Source organism: Artibeus jamaicensis, unplaced genomic scaffold, assembly GCF_021234435.1.
Source record: "Artibeus jamaicensis isolate MK-2021 breed Jamaican fruit bat unplaced genomic scaffold, CSHL_Jam_final contig_464, whole genome shotgun sequence".
NCBI lineage: Eukaryota > Metazoa > Chordata > Mammalia > Chiroptera > Phyllostomidae > Artibeus > Artibeus jamaicensis.
In genome coordinates this window covers 12732488-12752969 of record NW_026521842.1, presented here as the reverse complement: position 1 = coordinate 12752969, position 20482 = coordinate 12732488, and the positions used below count along the sequence as shown (strand labels likewise).

Sequence of the window (20482 nt, the reverse complement as noted above, 5' to 3'; positions counted from 1 at the left end):
GGCTGGGAGAGACGGCGGGAGCGGCGCTTGGTGCCTTCAGTCCCATGGCTTGCAGAACTGTGCGGCATACCTGTGAAATGAGCTGAAGGACGTGGACTGCCGTGGTAAGACATGGTTCAAGTAGCAGAATGATATCGTGCCTTGGAGCACTAGCCTAAATTTTTGTATAAAACATTGCTGCCCAGTAGAAATATAATTTGAGTCAGGTATGTAATTTAAAATGTTTTAGTGGATATATTTTAGACAGTGCGTTCAAGGTGGTATGGCTGTAGACAGTAGATACATTTTTTAAAAATCAAATGAAATAGGTAAAACTAATGTTAATAGCATATTTTATTTAACCCACTAAATCCAAATATTATTGCAACATGTAATCAATATGTTAAAAATATTGAGGTATTTTGACCCTTGCTGGTGTAGCTCAGTGGATTGAGTACGGGCCTGCGAACCAAAAGATCGCTGTTTGATTCCCCATCAGGGCACATGCCTGGGTTGCAGCCAGTTCCCAGCAGGGGATGCACGAGAGGTGACCATACATTAATATTTCTCTCCTTCTAATGATAAAAAAATTTTTTTAAAAAAGAGTCTCTCTTTAAAAAATTAAAAAAAAAATATTGAGGTATTTTGCCTGGCTGGTATAGCTCAGTGGATTGAGCTTGGACTGAAAACCAAAGGATTGCTGGTTAAATTCCCAGTCAGGGTACATGCCTGAGTTGTGGGCTAGGTCCCCAGTGGGGGCCATGTGAGAGGTGACCATACATTGATATTTCTCTCTTTCTCCCTCCCTTCTCCTCTCTAAAAAAATAAATAAATAAAATCTTTAAAAAATATTGACGTATTTTACATTATTTTTGTATACAGGTTTAAGGAAGCTGGTGTGGATTTTACACTTAACAGTACATCTCAATTCAAACCAGCCACATTTAAATGCTCAATTGCCCCATGTCACTAGTGGCTACTGTATTGGTTAGCACAGGTCTAAAGCCTTCAGAATGCCAGAGATGGGCAGAATAAGCTGTCTGGGTCATTCAGGAGCCTATACAATCCCACAGTTGTGTATCTCAATTTCTGAAGATGAGAGAATTCACTTTTCTTCTTGTTAGCCCTCAAAAATTAGACAGAAGTTCAAGTTACTTGATCCCATCCTTCTCTCTAGCTCAGAGGACAAGTTCCACAGGCCTCCTCCAAGCCTATGGACCCTGATCCTCTTTCTGTCTCTCCATCATCTTTAGTCTGCAACAGACACCCCCTTCCATCTTTAAAAGAGAGCTGCTCGTGGTGGGGGAACCATCTTCTAGGGTTCTTTGTCTCAGGGACTGCTACCACCATCAATTTAGTCCCATAAGTTAAAAAGTGAGTCACCCTCCTTGTTATTTCCCTTCTCTTAACCCCAACTTTTGCCTTTTCTCGCCCAACTTCAGTTCTTTTTCAGAGAAGCCAAAATTCGAATGTAATGTCACTCCCTTGTTTAAGTACTTCAGTGGCTTCCCAGCACTTAAAAAAATCCATTTTTCAATTATAGTTGACATATGTTATGTTAGTTTCAGGTGCACAACACAGTGATTAGACAATTACATACCTTATGAAGTGGTCACCACTATCTAGCACTCTTAAAATACAAAATTCCACAGCAGGGCTCACAGTCCTGCATGACCAGCCCCCTCATCTGGTGGAGTATTTCTTTGGGCGTCTGTATTCTGCTGTCATTGCCTTCAGGGTTTTTGCACTAGTTGCTGTGCCATGGAAAACCCTTACTCTCCTTCTTTGATTATCTTTCCTCAGATCTCTGATCTAATGTTCTCAGGGAAACCTTCCTTAACTAGGTCTGTTAGTTTCTCAATACCCCATGGACCTATCCTTCAAAGCATTTACTATAGTTGCCATTTTATACATTTGTAATGGTTTATTACATGTAAACTTTCCTTATACCTCTAGAAGCTTGATGAAGCTTGCGACCATGCCTTTATATTCACCCCAGGATGGCAGTTAGCAAATTGTAGGCCTTCAACTGTTTAAGGAGGTAATGACTTCATAATCCTTCTAGCTTCATCCTATTTGTCATTTTTCCTGACCCTACAAGCAGTAGTAGTTGTCTACTACTGCTTCAGCTCTGTCCCCAGCCTCCTTGAGGCCAGAGAGCTGGCTTCTGCCCACAGCCTACTACAAAAAAGCTTTTTCACACTTGTGACCTCATTGATCCTTACTGCCTTTTCCAAAGGTGCACATCGATAGTACAATGTTGCCTGAAGTCCAGGCCCTTATCTTGACCCTGCACCTCCCTTGGTGAGATGATTATTTTCATTTTACTTACCACCACCTTGCCGAAGGATGTGTCAGGTGGAAGTGTTTCCTCTGGAGTGCCACCTGGTTATCTACTATCAGTGCCAAGTTCTCCTGGAGCCTATGCTTAAATAACAGCCAGAGGGCCAGGTGGTCACCTCTCTCTGAAGTACCCCTCAGGTAATTCTGCATGCTTACATCATTTTATCAGCTAAGAGAAACCTGTGGAAGTAGAGTGGCACCTTCCACACCAGGATGCTTGCTTGCTGTTTTGCTGTCGTACAGAAGACAAGTCCACTGTTATATGACTCACTGGAAAAAAATCCTGCTGGCTGCCTCCCTACCAGGGATCCTGGACTCCATTAAACAGTAGTCTCTCAGCCATACTCTCGTCCTTCTTGAATTGAGCTGAAAACAAGGAAATCCTAGCACTGGCCACGTGGCTCAGGTGGAGTGTTGTTCCACGCACTGAGGGGTTGCCGGCTGGATTCTCAGTCAGGGCACATGACTAGATTGTGGGTTCAATCCCCAGTTGGAGCATGTACAGTCCCTAGTTAGGGCACATGTAGGAGACAGACCAATTGATGTTTCTCTAAAAATCAAGGGAAACATGTCCTCTGGTGAGGATTAAGGAAAATTAAAAAATAAAAGTCTAGATGGACTATTTAACGTACTATTCCCATTTGATGTCTACCAGGCATGTCAACTTTAACCAAATGCTCAACCTTCCTTTTCAAACCTGGCCTTCCTCAGTTTTTTCCATCTCTGTAAACTTAGGGCAGTTCTATAGTTTCCAGTTGTTTAGGCCCCAAACCTTGAAATCACCTTAGGCTCCTTCTCACAAGCCACTTACCTTCAGCAGATTTTGCTGATGGTAGGAACACTGGCAGAGCCCAATGACTTGTAACTGTTACCTTAAACCACCCAAGTCTAAGCCAGCAAGTCTCCAAACTCACTGCAATAGCCTGAGTGGTCTCCCTGCTTTCACTCTTGCCTTTTGCATGCTAACTAGAACACTCCTTCGCTCAAAACCTAATGGTTCTCCATCTCATTAATAATAAAATACTCATTTGCATGACTTACAGGGATCTGTGTGATCTGGCCTTTCACTGATTTTCATTCACTCCTGTCACACCAGAACCTTTGAAAGAAGTATTCCAAGTCATGAAATCCAAGGACTTACATCCAAGATTGCTCTATCCAACAAAGCTTTCATTTAGAATGGAAGAACAGATAAAGTGCTTCTCAGATAAGGTCAGGTTCAAGGAGTTCATCATCACCAAACCCTTATTATATGAAATGTTAAAGGGACTTATCTAAGAAGATAAAAATATGAACAGTGAAAGGACAGCAAACTCAGTTATTAACCACCACACCTAAAACAAAAGCAAACTGAGGACAGCTAGATCAGGAGCGGAACCACAGAAATGGAGATCACGTGGAGGGTTAGCAACAGGGGAGTGGGAGGAGGTACAGAGAGTAAGTAGCACAGATAGTGGGGAGAAAATAGGGGGGAGAACAAGAATAATATGGGAAATGTAGAAGCTAAAGAACGTGTGACTCATGGACATGAACTAAAGGGGGGGAGTGGAGGGGAGGGGAGGTGCAGCATGGGGGGGAATGGGACAACTGGAATGGCATAATCAATAAAATATATTAAAAAAAAATAAAACCTTTGTGCTTCCTGAAAAACGTGGTCCTCTAGTTTGGATTGCCCTTTTTCTTAGATCTCTTATTGCCAGATTCTTAGTTACCTACAAGAGGTCCTTGCTTGATCACATTTTTGGGTCAGCAGTGCCCCCATACACCTCTTTCTAAAATAGCACCCCATCTCCTTGCTCTAGTTTTCCAAGTATATACCACTACCAGAAGTAATATGTACTTACTTGTCTCATTTGTCTGCTCATCTGAACCCCCCCCCCCCCAATAATGTAAATTCTGTGAAAGCAGGGATTTGGCTTTTGTTCATTGCTGAGTCTCTAATCTCTTAGAACAATGCAAGGCATTAATGTAAATTTGCTGAATAAAACGGTATAATCCTAAACCTTCATTAGGCCAGGAACCTGAGAAAAAAGCTGACATTTCACAAAGGTAAAAGAATGAAGAGGCAGGAGTAGAGATAAATGGTTTATTTGGTAACAAGGAACAAAAGAATCCTTAATTCCCTTTTTCTCTCTGGTGACTGAACACCGATAGTCAAAAGGATAGCAACATACAAGAAATCCCTTACAGTCCTTGATCTTTTGCAGAAGTGCAAAGGTGCCTGAGTGATGTGACTTGTAATTAATGTTTTCTAGACAGAATTGCCAGCTGTTGTGCTTTCCAGTGTATTAGCAGTGGCTACATTTTCCTTCTTGTCCTCAGGTTTCATGGCAGGAAACAGAAGTACTTCCTGTAAAAGATAAAATAAATGCATTTTGAAGCTAAGAAACACCATTTTTGCAGTTATCCATCCATTCCTTTGGCCCCTGGTTATTGTCACAACAAAAACCCAGAGATGTGTACATCCCAGCTGCAAAGACAGATGTGTTCTTTAATTCAACTCAGTTCCTTTCAATTAGAGGATGGAAAAGAACACATGCACAGTGCTGCCCAGGGCAGAATGTCAAAACAATCAATAAACATAGGGGTACTCTGAAAATTTGGCTTCCTCATCTATAAAACTGGGATTAACAACTGTCTGTACACCTCAAAGGGTGAGCTTAAATGAGATAATGCATATAGAGAACTTAACATATTTCTTGAATCCTCAAGAAATGCAAGCACTTAGTATTCCTTCTGCCACAAATCCTATAAAGTTAGATGGTCTGGTCTTCTGCCCATGGCGTTGCATATAAACTCCTTTGCCACTACTCCCTCCAGCCCAAAGCCCACTCTTTGTCCAGACCCACCAAGTCCCACATTCAGCACAGTGGGACTCTTCAGGGCGGTGCATGCAGGGCTGCTGTACCTTGATGTTATTGGAGTCAGTGAGAAACATGGTGACTCGGTCAATGCCCATGCCCCAGCCAGCTGTGGGGGGCAGCCCGTATTCCAGGGCAGTGCAGAAGTTTTCGTCTATGAACATGGCCTCATCATCACCAGCGGCCTTGGCCTAGAAGAGAAGGACCAAACAGTGACATGATTCTGGGCTGAGTCGTCTCTCTGGGTCTGAGTCACCACATTAAAACACTCAGAGGGATGACCCGTGCTCTGGACACCCAGCACCTGCTGGGAATTGGGTTTCCTATAACTGCAGGTCGGAGCCTGGAGATTAGGACTGATGAAATCTGCCTCAGGACACATGCAAATTTCTCTGAAACCAAAACAGCTCCACTGAGTGGGGCTCTGTGAGGCCAGTGAGACTGATTTCAGACTCTGATGATTCTCAAGTGTCCTGCTCATTTCCTGAAATACCCGTCAGTGATGGTGTTAGTGTATGATGTCTATGGGGCTTTGTCTTCATTAATTTTTTTTTTAGATTTTATTTATATATTTTTTACAGGAGAAAGTACGGAGAGAGAGAAGGAGAGAAACATCAATGTGTGGCTGCCTTTTGCACACCCCCCACCAGGGACCTGACTCATAACCCAGGCATGTGCCCTAGACTGAGAATCGAACCAGCGATCCTTTGATTCCCAGGCCAGCACTCAAACCACTGAGCCACAGCAGCCAGGGCTGTCTTCATTAATCTTTATCTGCCTCTCACCCCTGCCTCCAAAGCCACTTCAATAAATGTACCATCTGAGAAAAATTATGTTTTTGTTAGGCAAATGTATTTTCAAGACAAGTGTCGCACTCCCTACAGAGATAATCAAGCCTGAACTTCTTTTTATGTGGAAATTCTAGGGCAAAACCAGTCCAGTTCTCAATCCTGAAATGGGAATTCCTCCAGGGAAGCCAGTGGCTTTATCCTTCATTTCTTTTTTTTTTTTTTTTTGGTGTTTTTTTTTTAATTGATTATGCTGTTACAGTTGTTCTATTCCCCCCTTCATTCCCCTCCACCCTGCCCCCCCATCCCCACCATTACCCCCCTTTAGTTTATGTCCATGTGCCTCAAGTCCTTTAGGTTCTATATTTCCCATGCTATTCTTGCCCCCCCCCATCTATTTTCTATCTACTGTCTATGCTACTTATCTCCCCCCATCTCCTCCTCCCACTCCCCTGTTGCTAACCCTCCTTGAGATCTTCATTTCTATGTTTCCACTCCTGATCTAGCTGTCCTTTTAGTTTGCTTTCGTTTTAGGTGTGGTTGTTAATAACTGTGAGCTTGTTGTTCTTTTCACTGTTCATGTTTCTTTAACTTCTTTTTCTTAGATAAGTCCCTTTAACATTTCATATAATAAGGGCTTGGTGATGATGAACTCCTTGAATTTGGTCTTATCTGAGAAGCACCTTATCTGTCCTTTCTAAATGAAAGTTTTGCTGGATAGAGCAATCTTGGTTGTAGGTCTTTAGATTTCATGACTTGGAATATTTCTTTCCAGCCCCTTCTTGCCTGTAAGGTCTCTTTTGAGAAATCTGCTGACAGTCTGATGGGGACTCCTTTGTAGGTGATTGTCCCCTTAGCTCTTGCTGCTTCCAGGATTCTCTCCTTCATTTTAATTTTGGCTAATGTAATTATGATGTGCCTTGGTGTGTTTCTTCTTGAGTCCAACTTTTTTGGTACTCTCTGAGCTTCTTGGATTTCTTGGAAGTCTATTTCCTTTGCCAGATTGGGGAAATTTTCTTTTATTATTTGTTCAAATAAGTTTTCCACTGGTGGCTGTGCCTTTCCCCCCTTCTGGTACCCCTATAATTCGGATATTGGAGCGTTTAAAGATGTCCTGGAGGTTCCTAAGACTCTCCTAATTTCTTTGAATTCTTGCTCCTTGACTCTTTTCTGTTTGGCCATTATTTGCTTTCTTCTGGTCCACTCCATTGATTTGAGTCCCAGTTTCCTTTTCATCGCTATGGGTTTCCTGTGGAATTCCATTCATTTCCATTAGTTTAGCCTTCATATGTTTCTCTAATTTGTGGCTATAATCAACCAGATCTGTGAGGATCCTGATGACCAGTGTTTTAAACTGTGCGTCTGAGAGTTTTGCTATTTCTTCGTCGCTTATATTTATCTCTGGGGCTTTGAGGTCTTCCTGCGACATTTTTTTGTCTGTTCTGGCCCTTTAAATGTGAGAAGCGGCGCCTTGGACTCCCAGGTCGCTGGGTTGTGACGCTGTATGTGGGGGCGTGGTCAGAGCGGGGAAATGGCGGCGCCCTCTACTGCCGCTCGCCGCGGGGACGCCGGGCCTGGTCCAACCGCCCACTCCCTCGCCCGTCCGCTCGCGCGCGCAAATAGGCAACCACAGTCAACACGCGGCACCGCCTCCCCACTGTGTCCTCTGCAGTCGCTCACCCGGTGGGTTGCTCGGTCACTCACTAGGTCCAATCCTGCGTTGGAACCCGTGCGTCTGGATTCGCGCGTCTGGATTCCGCGCCCGGGTCGACCGAGTCCTCCTGTGCAACCCCTCACGAGACGCTGGTTTCGCCCCTTACCGGTCGGGCTGAAGAATTTGTTGTTAACAGACTTCCGAAAAGTTCAATTTTCCGTGTTCTGGTTGTGTTTTCTGATGCTAATATTTAGTTGTCCCTAAACTTGGTTGTGTGAGAAGGCACGGCACATCCACCTATACCTCCATCTTGGCGGAAGTCTATCCTTCATTTCTGTTGAAGTCACCAAGAGATGCAGACAATGACACAGGCCAGGGTTCAAGCCAGTGAGTACACACAATGACGAAATACGTGCCTTCGCTCACTCTCCTTCCTTACCTTGGCCTGTTCTTCGAAAAGCTGGCGCTGCCTCATGGGGTCATTCAGCTCAGTGTAGGCATTGCATATTTCCTTCTTCATGACAAAAAGCTCAAAGCGCTCAGTCAGACCCTCTTTAGAGCGGTGCCTGGGGGCAAGAGAGTAAAGGGGAGGTTCACTAATAATCTAACATCTGGTGAAAACATAAGAGTTCCTAAATTCCAGTTGACTTGAAAGTGTTACTGAAGCCTGCATGCATTCTCAGCACCAAAGTATTTAGTACAACAGTGAGGAGGGTTAGACAGAGAGACAAGGAACCTGTGTGGTAGACTGTTACACCGAACCACACCTCCTGCAGTCACGCCTTCCGTAGTCTCCGTCACACATACCCTGAGTTGCTCATGTGACTTGCTCTAGACAATGGGACATCAGCAGAGGCTTGACATGTTTGCACACTAGGGTTTATCCTTGTGGAATGCTTCCTCCTAGAACCCAGCTGCTATGTAAGAAAGCCCAGGCTATGCTGTCAGAGAGGCACATGTGGAGGAGAAGGTGCCCTGGCAGAGTTCCCAGCTGAAAGAAGTCGCCTGAGTTAACCTTGCCAACACTACACACAGCAGAGAGACTACTTTTATGCTCCCAACTTCTGGGGTGGTTATGCAGCAATAGGCATCTGATACACCATGCTTTATCTTACCATTTTGCCAAAGGGCTCATTATCTGCGGGTGATCACAGATGAATGTAGGATTGATGCACGTCACTTCCAGGAAGTCCCCAACAAGCTTAGTGAGAAAGAAAAAGAGAGCTGGAGATCCTTTCTGAACAGCAGGTTTGACTGTTTCAGTCCAGGTGGAAGAGAATCAGCTTCCCCCCAAACCTGAAGCTAGGGGGATTTATCTTAAACTCCTCAGGACTGTATGAGGTAATGTCCGTAACTATTTTGTACAGCAAAACTTGTTTATTCTCTTATCTCAAGTTCACCTTCATAAGGAGCAGGGGGCTGGTTACCATCGGATGGGGGCATGTACTAAAGTGCATGGCCTTATACCTTATCAAGGAGCCTGGCTGTGGTTCTAGGTGGAGGGCATTCAACAGCTTTTGCCACACAGATATCATCAAGAATTTTGCGAGTTTCTGTAATACAAATGTACAGGTTACAAGAGAAGACATTACATGATGCCAGCAAAAAAAAAAAGCACACAAAGATAACTGTGGGAAATGCTAGCCCTGACACAATCTAATTCAGAGCTAAACAGGGAAGGGGGAGCATACAACGAGGAGCGTATCCCTTTACCTTCAGTTTCGAAGAGGTTGGTTTCTGGCAGCTTCACCCCCAGGGCTTTCTCAAGCTCTTCTACCATGCTGATTTTCCGGAAGGGTGGGGTGAAGTCAATCTCGTAGGCTTGGCCCTCTGGGCCATCTGGATGGTAGGTGACCTTATAGCTGCCTGTAATGTGCTTTACCATTCCTGGGAAAGACATATCATTTAAATAGGAACCACAGGAAGTCCTGAAAGAAGCATACCAGCCCTTGAGACTCCCTCGAAAGACAAAGGAAGCAGGAGGGGTCACCTGAAATCATCTTCTCCGTGATTTCCATGAGATCATGATAGTCTGCATAGGCCATGTAGAACTCACAGGTGGTAAACTCAGGATTGTGAGTCATGTCAATTCCTTCATTCCGGAACTGGCGCCCAATTTCATAAACCCGGTCAATACCACCAACCACCAGCATCTAATAACAACACAGGGCGTGGTCATGGTGGCTAATCTTAATGGCTCTAGAGAGCTTTTGTCTATAAAAACTACGAGTTGGTTTTTACAGCTCAGGCACGATATCGAGTCCTTACCTAAATGCAGAGTACCCTACTCTCTTTAGACCTTTGCGGTGGATAGTCATCACTTATTTTGGTTGCCCAGGACCTCTGAATGCTGTTCCTTTGTCTGGTGTGTTCCCATCTTGTGAGTGAGACTCCCCCAGAAAGATGTGTCTATTGGGGGTAGGACACAGACACACGACCAAAGCTCCCCACCAATCAGACACAACTGTGTGACTTCAGTAGGAAGCTACTGAAAGATGTAGGCTTTGCAAAGAATTCCTTCTGGCCAAGGGGCCCAGAGAAATCGAGCTTTTAGAGGTAGTAACTACAGAGGTCCTAAGGGCAGTGACCTGTGCCTAGTGGAAAAGACATTGGGTTCCCCATGGGATAATCTCAGAGTGGACTCAGAACCCTCAAGATCTCCAAGCCTGACTGTTTGATCCTCCTGGAAACTGAACTTCCTCATATATTTTAATATTTTTCTTTTGCTTAAACTAGCTATAATAGATTTTGTTGCCTGCAACTAAGAATCTTGAACGATAGTCTTTAATATTCACTCTGGTAATGTGAAGGTAGTTATTTTGGACTTCTAGAGAGAGATTATTCAAGAACTATAAAGTATAATGGAAACTAAAGCATGTTAGAAGAATCTGTACACCTAGGAAAGATACTCCCTTTGCCCTCTGACCTGCGACACTCTACTGATCTTGTAGAGAAATTCTGTCAGTGTTAACACTCACAAGCCCGACAAAGTAGAACATTCTCCTGGCTGTTCTATCCTCACTATTCCTCTCACTGCTGACTGCACCTGTCTAACCAATGGTTTCCCAGCTTTCTGCTGTTCTAAGGGAACAGGGCATCTTCTTGATTACCTTGTGGTAGAGTTCTGGAGCAATTCTCATATACAAATTCATGTCCAGCTCATTGTGGTAAGTGATGAACGGCCTGGCCACAGCTCCTCCCGGGATGATGTTCATCATGGGAGTTTCAATCTAAAGGACAGGGAGAAACATTTCTCAGAGGTGCTCATACCAGAGGCCTTGAGGAAAGCTCATGTTATACTCCCAAGTAAAAGTTAAGTTCCATAGTAATGTGCAAGTGCTTGACAAAAAAGTAGAGACAGCTTGATTTTCCAAAATAGTTTCAATTTCTATTAAGACCAAACACCATTACCATAGTACCACAGTTCCTCGAATAACGTTTTGTTAATGTTAGTTATAACACTGAGATGCCATAGGAACTTCACTCTTGTTTTTATCAATTAGCTTGTGGGAGAACTGATCTCATTACATGTTGTTTCCCTGGAAGGTGCAGAATCTATTGATGACATTAAGAGGATTTACTGTACCATAAACTTTCATTAGCTCTAAGTGGGAATCTTAATGGGGAAAAGCTTATCTTGAGTGCAACTTATTACATTTTCAGTATTTATTAAAAATTTAACTGCTTATATCCTTTGACTTACTCTACTTCTAGAAATCTGTCCTACAGAAACACTTGCACACGGGCACAAAGATGTTCATTAAAATATTATCAGAAAATCAGCAGCCTAGAGAGACACGTGCACATGGTTCAGAATATATTATAGGTGGGGAAAAAAACCCCAACAGGTCCATCATAATACATATATGTGACTTAATTTATGTTTAGTATTTTTAAAAAATTTATTGATTTTAGAAAGAGAAGAGAGAAAGACAGGTTGGGGGACAGAGAGAGAAAGAAAGAGGGAAGGAGCGGGGGAGAGAGGGAAAGACACCCCCCCCCAGTATGTTCTTCCATTTTTTATGTATTCATTACTTCTTGTATGTGCCTTGACCAGGGATTGAACCTGCAATCCTGGTGTATCAGGACAATGTTCTAACCAACTAATCTACCTGGCCAGGGCCATGACTTCATTTATATTTAAAGAAAATAAAACCCTTCCAAAATGTGTACCCCATCCACAACATTCATTGGTATATATGTAAATATGCACAGTAAATGGAGAGGAAGGATACATATCAAGTGCAAGGCTGGGAGAAATAAAAGGGGACTTACAGTTTTGGTTCTATTTATTTCTTTATTTTTTGAATTTGTTTGATAGTAACATACATTCATCTTTCTTATACAATTAAAAAATGTTTTTAAAATGTTTTTTCTGCCTTGGCTAGCACGGCTCAGTGGATTGAGCATCAGCCTGCGACCTGAAAGGCCACCAGTCAGGTTCGATTCTCAGTCAGGGCACATGCCTGGGTTGTGGGCCAGGTCCCCAGTTGGGGGCATGCGAGAGGCAACTAATTGATGTTTCTCTCTCACACTGATATTCAAGAAAGGAAAAAAAAAAACAACCCCAAAACAAAAAACCATTTTCCTAAAAAATTTATTTTTTAGTTTAAATAAATTCAAAAATTTTTAATGCTACAGGAAAGCAAAATGAGTTGATTACACATTGAATGTGGTATCATTACTGTGTGGATGGCCTTATGCTGACTTTATCTTAGAAGTCAGGTTCTGCCTTCCTAATCAGGGTACTAAATAAACAAGGTGGTATCCAATGCTGGCAAGAAAGGGGACTCTTCATTGAGCATGAAGGATACTGACGCAGGACATGCCTTAAAAAAGGGAAGGGAAGGAAGAGTAAGAGGCAAGCACAGCAAGGCAGCCTATCATGTCAAGAACTCTCCATCACCTCTAGGAATCCCAATTCATCCAAGAAACTTCTTATATACGTGATGATCTTTGAGCGGATGATAAATTTCTGCCTCACAAAGTCATTCAGGATCAAGTCCAAGTATCTCTGACGGTATCGTGTTTCCTAAACCAGAAGCAACAGAGATCACTAACACATCTGATTTAATGGTATGATAAACCACAGCCGGAAGGTCATGAGAGCTTACCTTGTCTTTGAGGCCAAAGTGAAGATGAGGTAACATATGCAAGCAAGGAGACAGCAGGGTGATCTCATAGGGTATGATGCTCAGCTCACCCTTCTTGGTTTTCCCAGGATTCCCCTGAACTCCAATTATGTCTCCCCGACGCAGTTTGTTATTGATGTGAATGAATTCTTCCTCTGATTTATAATTCCTGAGTAAAAGAAAAATGTAGTTCAGGATACAACATTCTAAATTAAAACTGACCACTGATTTACTCTGAATCCTTCACTAAACTGTTAGTGCCTAGTTAATGTGAGCTCAAGAAAAACCTCAGATTCAAAATCAACTATTAAAAAGTAGTAGTTGGCGTAGTTGATGTAGCTGGCTGGTGTAGCTCAGTGGACTGAGCATGGGCTGCGAACCAAAGGGTTGCTGATTCGATTCCCGGTCAGGGCACATGCCTGGGTTGCAGGCCAGGTCCCCAGTGGGGGCCATGTAGAGGCAACTATACATTGATATTTTTCTCCCTCTCTTTCTCCCTCCTGTCCCCTCTCTAAAAATAAATAAAATCTTATAAAAAAGTAGTACCTTTCATTTTTAATTGCTACACAAGACAAAAGCAGTCATTATTCTCCAGGTGACCACATGGCCTTCTCTCTCCTCAGCTTTACCCAACCATATCCCACTTCTTCTAACCTTAAATACCAAGAGGAAAAGAAGACCACACGGGACTTTCTCCTCAACTTTGTGGTTCTGGTCCAACCCAGAAACTGTATAACTGGATACTTCTGTATACCTGGAATTGGCCATGACTTGCAACTTGACCCCCTCTCCCCGAAGATCATAGAAGATGAGCTTTCCCCCGGATGCTCTTTTGGCATGGATCCTACCTGGAAAAAGATCAGCAAAAATACTGACTGATGTCAGTGCCAAAAAGGTTCCCTCTACATGTTTTTGTGTGTCTGGGCACAACATAAACCAGAACTATTTGATTTAAGCCAGAGGCCTAAGCCCTGCCTTTGTCTTCACGACAATGTTGGATCCCCATTCCAACCAGTTAAAGATGTTCATTGGATTCTGACAAGATGACAGTGTGGTGGCAGCATGGATATTTTTGGATCTCCCTGAATTCTCACATAAAAATAGAAAGTATAACTAGATAGGTAAGGCCAAAAAGCCACCGACAGAATTTATAACAAAATCGTGTGGAAAAATATTTCCAAGAATCCCAAAATATAAGCAATGGGGCAAATCACTCCTGATGTAGCAAAAGAGTCCCCACATCTCTATGTGGGAGCAATGGGGTGTCCAGTGGGTCTGAGAACTGGAAATCTCCCAAATGCCCGTAGGTATTCACTGGGAAATGTGGCAGGAAGACAGCAGCCAGTACTGGGAGGGGATCTGCCTACTGCCTATGAGTGAGTATAACGGGCTGCATTTAAGGTTGAGGGGATGAAGCCCTTCAGCGTAGCCTGCAGGAACTCTCTATGTTTAACAGCCAAGGATCCCTTCTAGGACAAAGCCCCACAAAATTGAATAAAGCCAGGGAAACATACAAAGGAAAGAGAAGATCCAGCAAAAATGAAGGGGAAAGAGAACCTGGAAATCTCAGAAAGCAAGCTGCTATATTTCTGAACATTTCACTAAAACAACAAAAGAGAGAGGTCAGTGAAGTTGGAGTCTTCTTACCTGCCACCTTTAAGGTAATGTCACTTAGGTGGTCGCCAGGCTGCAGGTGACTGTATTCTTGGATGAAGTGAGTCAGCGAGATGTCTACATGGAACTTGTGTGGGTATGGGTCTTCACCATTGGCCTTTAGTTGGTGGACTGCTTGGCTGCGGATCTTGTAGTATTGCTATTTAAATACAAAAACAAAAATGAAAATGCCTCCGAGAAGCTGAACCTGGTCAGACCAGTGGACCATCTGGTAGAGTACTACATTCTGCCTCTAGAGTACCCCCAATGCACTAAGGTTTCTTTAACTGCCCCACCCCAATAAACTTGAAATCACAGGATTGGACATGGAGTAAGATTTGCACTTAAAAGCAAGATTCAACAAACAGAAAAAGTGGAGTTCTATCTAAAGTAATAAGCCTGATTGGTACAGGTGGACTTAGTTACCAGTTTTGTAGACATATCTGCATGTGAGTCACTTCTTTCCCACTCATATCAGACTTTCCCCTAAGGCAGGCCCATAGGGCCTGGAGGATTGTAGAAAAAGAATATTATGTACCAGGGGTCAGCAAACTTTTTCTGATGCAGCTCTTCAACTCTGCAACTTCAGACATTTGTTAAAAAATAGGCATGGCTGTATTCTAACACAATTTTATTTACAACACCAGGGAGGAGAAATGAGGGGGAGTGGATCAGGCCTGCAGACCAGTTTACCAATCTCTGGTCTAAAGTACACCCTAGCCCATCTTTAGGGAGACACTTTCTCTGGGGCTGCATTGAGGCCCAGCAGATTCCGAGGGGAAGATTGATCAGTCACTCTGAAGTACCAGATTCTCCTAAATGCTTGCTGACATCTGATGAGAAAGGGCCTGTGTTTTCAATCAGATGGGCAGGCTCTCTGATCCTTTTGCAGTGACTTATGGTTCAGTGCTTATCCCAGTCCCTATTTTATCTTCTTAGTCATTGGTTCCCAGGGATTTGCAGAAGTCCCATCAAAAGCCTCCCTGTGCCTGTCAGGGGGGTGGTCCAGGGGACTCACATTTGGGTCCAGGCCCTCCTCCTCAGCACCCACATCATTGTCAGTGGTGTGGTTGGTAGCAGCAGCATTGGCCTGACTTAGTTGTTTCTCGCTGAGCTCCTTCTGCTTGGCCTCCTTCTCCGCTATTTTCTTTTCAGCTTTCAGGCGTCTCTTTAGCTCACTGTTGGGAAGATGAAAATGTTCAATGTGATAGTTGCCTGAAGAGCCCTCTACTATGTTCTGCCCTATAGCCACTTGTTGAAAATATGAACAGCCTGGGGGAAATGCTCTTGCCCAGTTTTCCAACCCCACTTCTTGGTTACTAGTCTCTTGGTTACTAAACTCTATACATGAGAGAGAGAATCTACTTTCCAGTCTGAGGTCCATGGCAAAAAAAACCCCTCCTACATATTAGTTTATAATTGAATTAGGCTACAGAGCCGCTTCAAAGGCTACAAAGCCAGGTCATCCCCCAAGTCAGTGGTAGAAGGCATTTTAGTTGTCTGGTATCTATCCTTTGTAGAATATGAAGTTCCTTGAATACCAGACCTGATATGATAAGGCAACATCTCCAGTTTGCCACTCCTCCCTACCACTCCAAGGAGTGGGCTAGTTTGGAGTGGGAAAGGGTGGCTTTTCAGAGTTCAAGGAGCCACTCCACTGATAATCTCTCCCTCAGAACTGAAGGAGAGGTTAGGCCATTGACAATGGCCTTCAGTATTCGTTAGTCTCACTCTGCCCACTGAAGCCTGGCTCTGACAAGAGACCAGATAGAACAGTATAGAAAGTGGCAGAGCATAGAGGGTAATATACTATCTTTAGAGTCAGACTTCCTGAAACTAAATTCTGACACACCTACCTATCAATTATGTGACCTTGGACAAGTGACTTAACTTCCCTCCATCTTGTAAAATGGATAATAGACAACCCCTACTCCCCAAATGTTATGTGAGGATTGACATATGTATGTAAAGAGATGACCCTGTCCCTAGCATATAATAAATAAGCATGCAAAAGTGACCTATTACAGGTATCCCTCACTATCTTAACCCTTTACTCTCTGTATGTAAGACAAAAACCTTACAGATTTGGTCAAACTCTCGGTACTTGTCATCTGAGACTCAAAAAGTAAAGCAATTAACATAACTTGGTATTTCTTATGATCTGACACCTTGCTATGTGAACTCAGAAACCAAGTAGATTTGAGTAGAGAGGGACCCCCTCATTATTCAAATAAAATTGATCCTTATTTTAAACCACCAATGATAATAGTGCGTTGAGCCTATTGGACTATAAAATTCCGTCAGGGACCAGGCAGTCCTAGTTCTTTCCAGCATTAATATAATAAACTCATTCAACTATGTAAAGAGCAACTGTGTTGCTCTTTAAATTGAATCAATCCTAAGGATAATCCAAAAAGGTCCTGAGGATAAAAATAAGACTGGAAACCAAATTAATCTCAGCAGCAAACAAATTCCAGAGAGACAGGAAAGGGAAAACGACTTGAACTAGAAACTCTTTATTCATACAAGGGTTTTGTTCCAGCACTGTTCTAGAATAAGAAACACAAGTCATCTCAAGAGTTTAAGGACAGAAAATGTGAATTTATTGAAGAGAAAATGAGAAAAGACTATTTTCTGGTAGTAAGGCTTTTTGTTTCCTTAGCTAAAGTAATAAGTAATAAAGACCAAAGACTTAGCCAGAGGCTTAACATAAAAGGACCTAAGTAAGGGGAGGACTTTTGCTCCCAGAGCAATAAAGAAGGTAATGGGCACCAACCTTCTTTTATTAGAAAGTGACTTGTCCTTGTGAAGCGCTGTTAAAGGAGCAAGTGGACCCAGTCGCAGCTCCCTCTGCCCCCACTGTGCCCAGGAGGTTTGGCGCAGGGACCCCCTAACAAGCCTTATAGCAGCTTGCATCAACATGGCAGAACACCTTGGAACTAATGATTATCACCACCTAACAGGAAACACAGAGATGTGGTGTCAGATGGGACAGACAATATACATAAATCCAACCGTGCTTCCTACTCTTATGGGTTGGGGGAGGGGGAGGCTGCAAAACTTTTTTGTGTCCCATTTTACTTAAGTGACAGCAGCCTCTAACACTTGGCTGCTATTGGAACTGACAGTGTTCTCAGTCCTGGCTATCGTAAAAAGAGGCATATCTGGGGTCAAAAGTCAACAGCAAGTAAATCAATGACTTACAAGTATAAATGATCACAACATTCTAGAAAATGGGAGACAGGATCTAAAGCAGTGTTTCTGGAGCCCCTGACGTGGTTTCTCTCTTGGCAGTGGGAGCACATAAAATGTCACTGTCAATCACAAATTCTAGATGAAGCTAAAAGCAAGCCACACAAAAGTACCTGAGTCAAGGATAAGACTTGTTTGGAGCTCTAGGAATAATGAGGAAGGGAGAATTTCAAGAAGGAACTTAAACTGCATTATGTTTATATGTTAATACTGGAAGGCAACAGAATTACAGGGATCATGTTTATAACTGCATTCAAACAAATTTGGCCATTTATTTGGAAATGAGTCACCTGTCAGGTAACCCATCTGTTTTTAAACTCGGAGAAAGCAACTGGCACAGAATGATGCTCACTAAAGATTCAAACCAAGGAAGTTCCAAAAAGAGTATGAATTTTAAAAAGTTGTATAGTTCTAGCACAGTGCTTGACACATAAAAGCTGCTTTAAAAAGTGGTAGCTATGACTAATCTAAGAAAAGTCAGTAGAAAGGAACTGGCCAGTTTCCTCAATTTACTTTAAATCATACTATCAACTGGAGACTTTGCTTAGGAAGTATCTGTGATTTACAACCCTAAAGTTCAATTGCTGAAGTAACAGATCAAAGTCCAGTCAATCTTCCCAAAGACAGAAGTCCAAGACCAGGTTCCGAACATCAGGACAACGTACTGGTGTTATCAGACCATAAACTTAGGTATTTCCTTTTAAATAAACCCCAAAGACACACACACACACACACACACACACACACACACAAAACCATCAATTTTTACTAGTTGAGTGCAATTCCATCAGGGCTCAGGAAGAGAACTGAGCCTTAATGCACTAAAGCAACCATTATATGTAATGAATGGTTTACATGTAATGTATTAGGAGAGACTGCTTCTCTCCTAATGCTTCTGGAAGGTTCTATTTTATTTTTAGAGAGGGGTAGGGAGGGAGAAAGAGAGGGAAAGAAACATTAATGTGTGGTTGCCTCTCATGTACCTGCTACTGAGGACTTGGCCTGCAACCCAGGCATATGCCTGACTGGGAATTGAACTGGTGACACTTTGGTTTGCAGGCCAGTACTCAATTCACTGAGCCACACCAGCCAGGGCTGGAATGGTTCTATTTATTTTATGTACCATCCTTGGGAATATCCAGGAAAGTCACTCAAATCATTATCTATGTTCTGTAAAGAACCCTGGTTAAGAGGGAGTGTAGTATGCAGAGAATATAAGACAGTTAAAAAGGTTGGCTAATTTTGATTTACTTATGTTTACCTTTACACTCCAAGGATTTGGAGTGATTAACAGAGTTATACTCAGCAGCTTGGGGTGTCTGGTTGAGTAACACAGTCCCTACTGCTAGACATTGGTCATTCCCTCAATACTCACAGGGTATATTGCCTTAATAACCTGGCCCTTTGAATAACCCATGTCGGTAGGACAGAACAAATTGCTTTAACATTGAGTTAGCTAGAAAGTTTGTTTAGTTTTTTCCATACAATGGTTCTACTAGTACTTAGTTGTCTTTAATTTTATTTGAAACAATTTTCTGTATTGTGACAGCTTCGGTATCAGCGTGCATTAAAAAAATTGGTCAATTTTTTGGCAGCCATTTTAATATTGAAGATGGAAGAAAATAAGCAACATTTTCAGCATATTACGCTTTATTACTTCAAGAAAGGTAAAAACCCACTGAAACACCAAAAAAATTATGCAGTGTATGCAGAAGGTGCTGTGACTGATGCAACATGTCAAAAGTGGTTTGCAAAGTTTTTAGGTATTATTGACATTCTGGCCAAATAATTCTTTGCAGTCTTATGCATTGGAAGATGTTTAGCAGCACCACTGTCCTCTACCCACTAGAAGCTAAGAACAGGAAGCCCAGACTCAAATATCCAATAAAGTTACTGATGAAAATGAACAATGTCATTTATTTTACAGAAAAAACTAAATGGAGTTTTTGGCTGACATATGGTTCAGAATGGCCTAGTCAGGCCAAGGAAAATTAAGGTCTTTCTGAAAAGGTGAGTGTAATTAGCCCTGGTTGGTGTGGCTCAGTTGGATGGAGCGCTCTCCTGCGAACTAAAGGATTGCTCGATTCCCGGTCTCCACAAGCCTGGGTTGAGGACTGGGTCCCCAGCATGGGGGTGGTGGGGATGGAGTGGAGGTGGTGGGGATGGGGTGGGGGGGTGGGATGGGCGCTAGAGGCAACCACATAGTGGTTTCTCTCGGTGTCTTCCTCCCTCCCTCCCTTCCCCTTTCTAAAAGTAAATAAAATTTTTAAAAAAGGGGAAAGCTAGTGTATTTATTTAAGTCAACATTTCTCCAGCCTTCTTACTGGAGCGTGGCTCAACATTAAAAGCATTTCTCTGGAGTTTTCTCCGCCTTCTTTTTTTTTTATTGTTGTTCAATTACAGTTGTACCCATTTCCTCCCCATCAGCCTTTTCTTATTCCAGGAGTCCAACAGGTGGGGATCCCACCAGCCCCAAGTCCCATAGCAAGCTGGGGCATGTAGTTTCGGGGCGTACTAGCTAAGTTCCCGGCGGGCGGGTCCGCGCCCACGAGAACCAGCAAGAAGGCCCCAGGCAACACCGCCTCGGCTGGAGCCTAGAGGCACTTCCTAGTCCGGACGTTCGGGCTGCAAAGGCCTTAGTGGCCGTAGCGATACTTACTTTTTGCTCAGTTTTTCCTCGCCGCGGTCCACATTCACTTCAGACCCCTGCAACGTAGCCATGCCTCCGCCGGCCCAAGCTGAAAAGAACAAGGCGTAAAGTGCAGTTTCCGGGTCGGAACCGGAAGCCCCGCCTTTTCCGCGGAGATTGGGGCGGTGCTT

At 43.1% G+C, this 20482-nt stretch overlaps 1 protein-coding gene across 2 annotated transcripts; it reads right to left on the bottom strand.

Annotated features, from left to right (window-relative positions):
- Positions 1 to 4394: 4394 nt before the first annotated feature.
- On the bottom strand, positions 4395 to 20429 carry KARS1 (lysyl-tRNA synthetase 1). 2 transcript variants are annotated; one of them, XM_037144736.2, is made up of 15 exons: positions 20322 to 20408; positions 17187 to 17366; positions 15429 to 15588; positions 14405 to 14570; positions 13512 to 13605; positions 12740 to 12926; positions 12532 to 12657; positions 10736 to 10855; positions 9616 to 9778; positions 9339 to 9512; positions 9093 to 9178; positions 8741 to 8826; positions 8065 to 8191; positions 5231 to 5374; positions 4395 to 4672 (listed from the first exon to the last, which is right to left on the bottom strand). In XM_037144736.2, the coding sequence occupies exons 2-15, from the start codon at positions 17330 to 17332 to the stop codon at positions 4574 to 4576; spliced, it is 1878 nt and encodes a 625-aa protein (XP_037000631.1). In that variant the 5' UTR covers positions 17333 to 17366; positions 20322 to 20408; the 3' UTR covers positions 4395 to 4573. The 2 variants fall into 2 exon arrangements, with proteins under 2 accessions (XP_037000631.1, XP_037000632.1); XM_037144737.2 differs by lacking the exon at positions 17187 to 17366 and having other exon boundaries at positions 20322 to 20429.
- Positions 20430 to 20482: the final 53 nt, after the last annotated feature.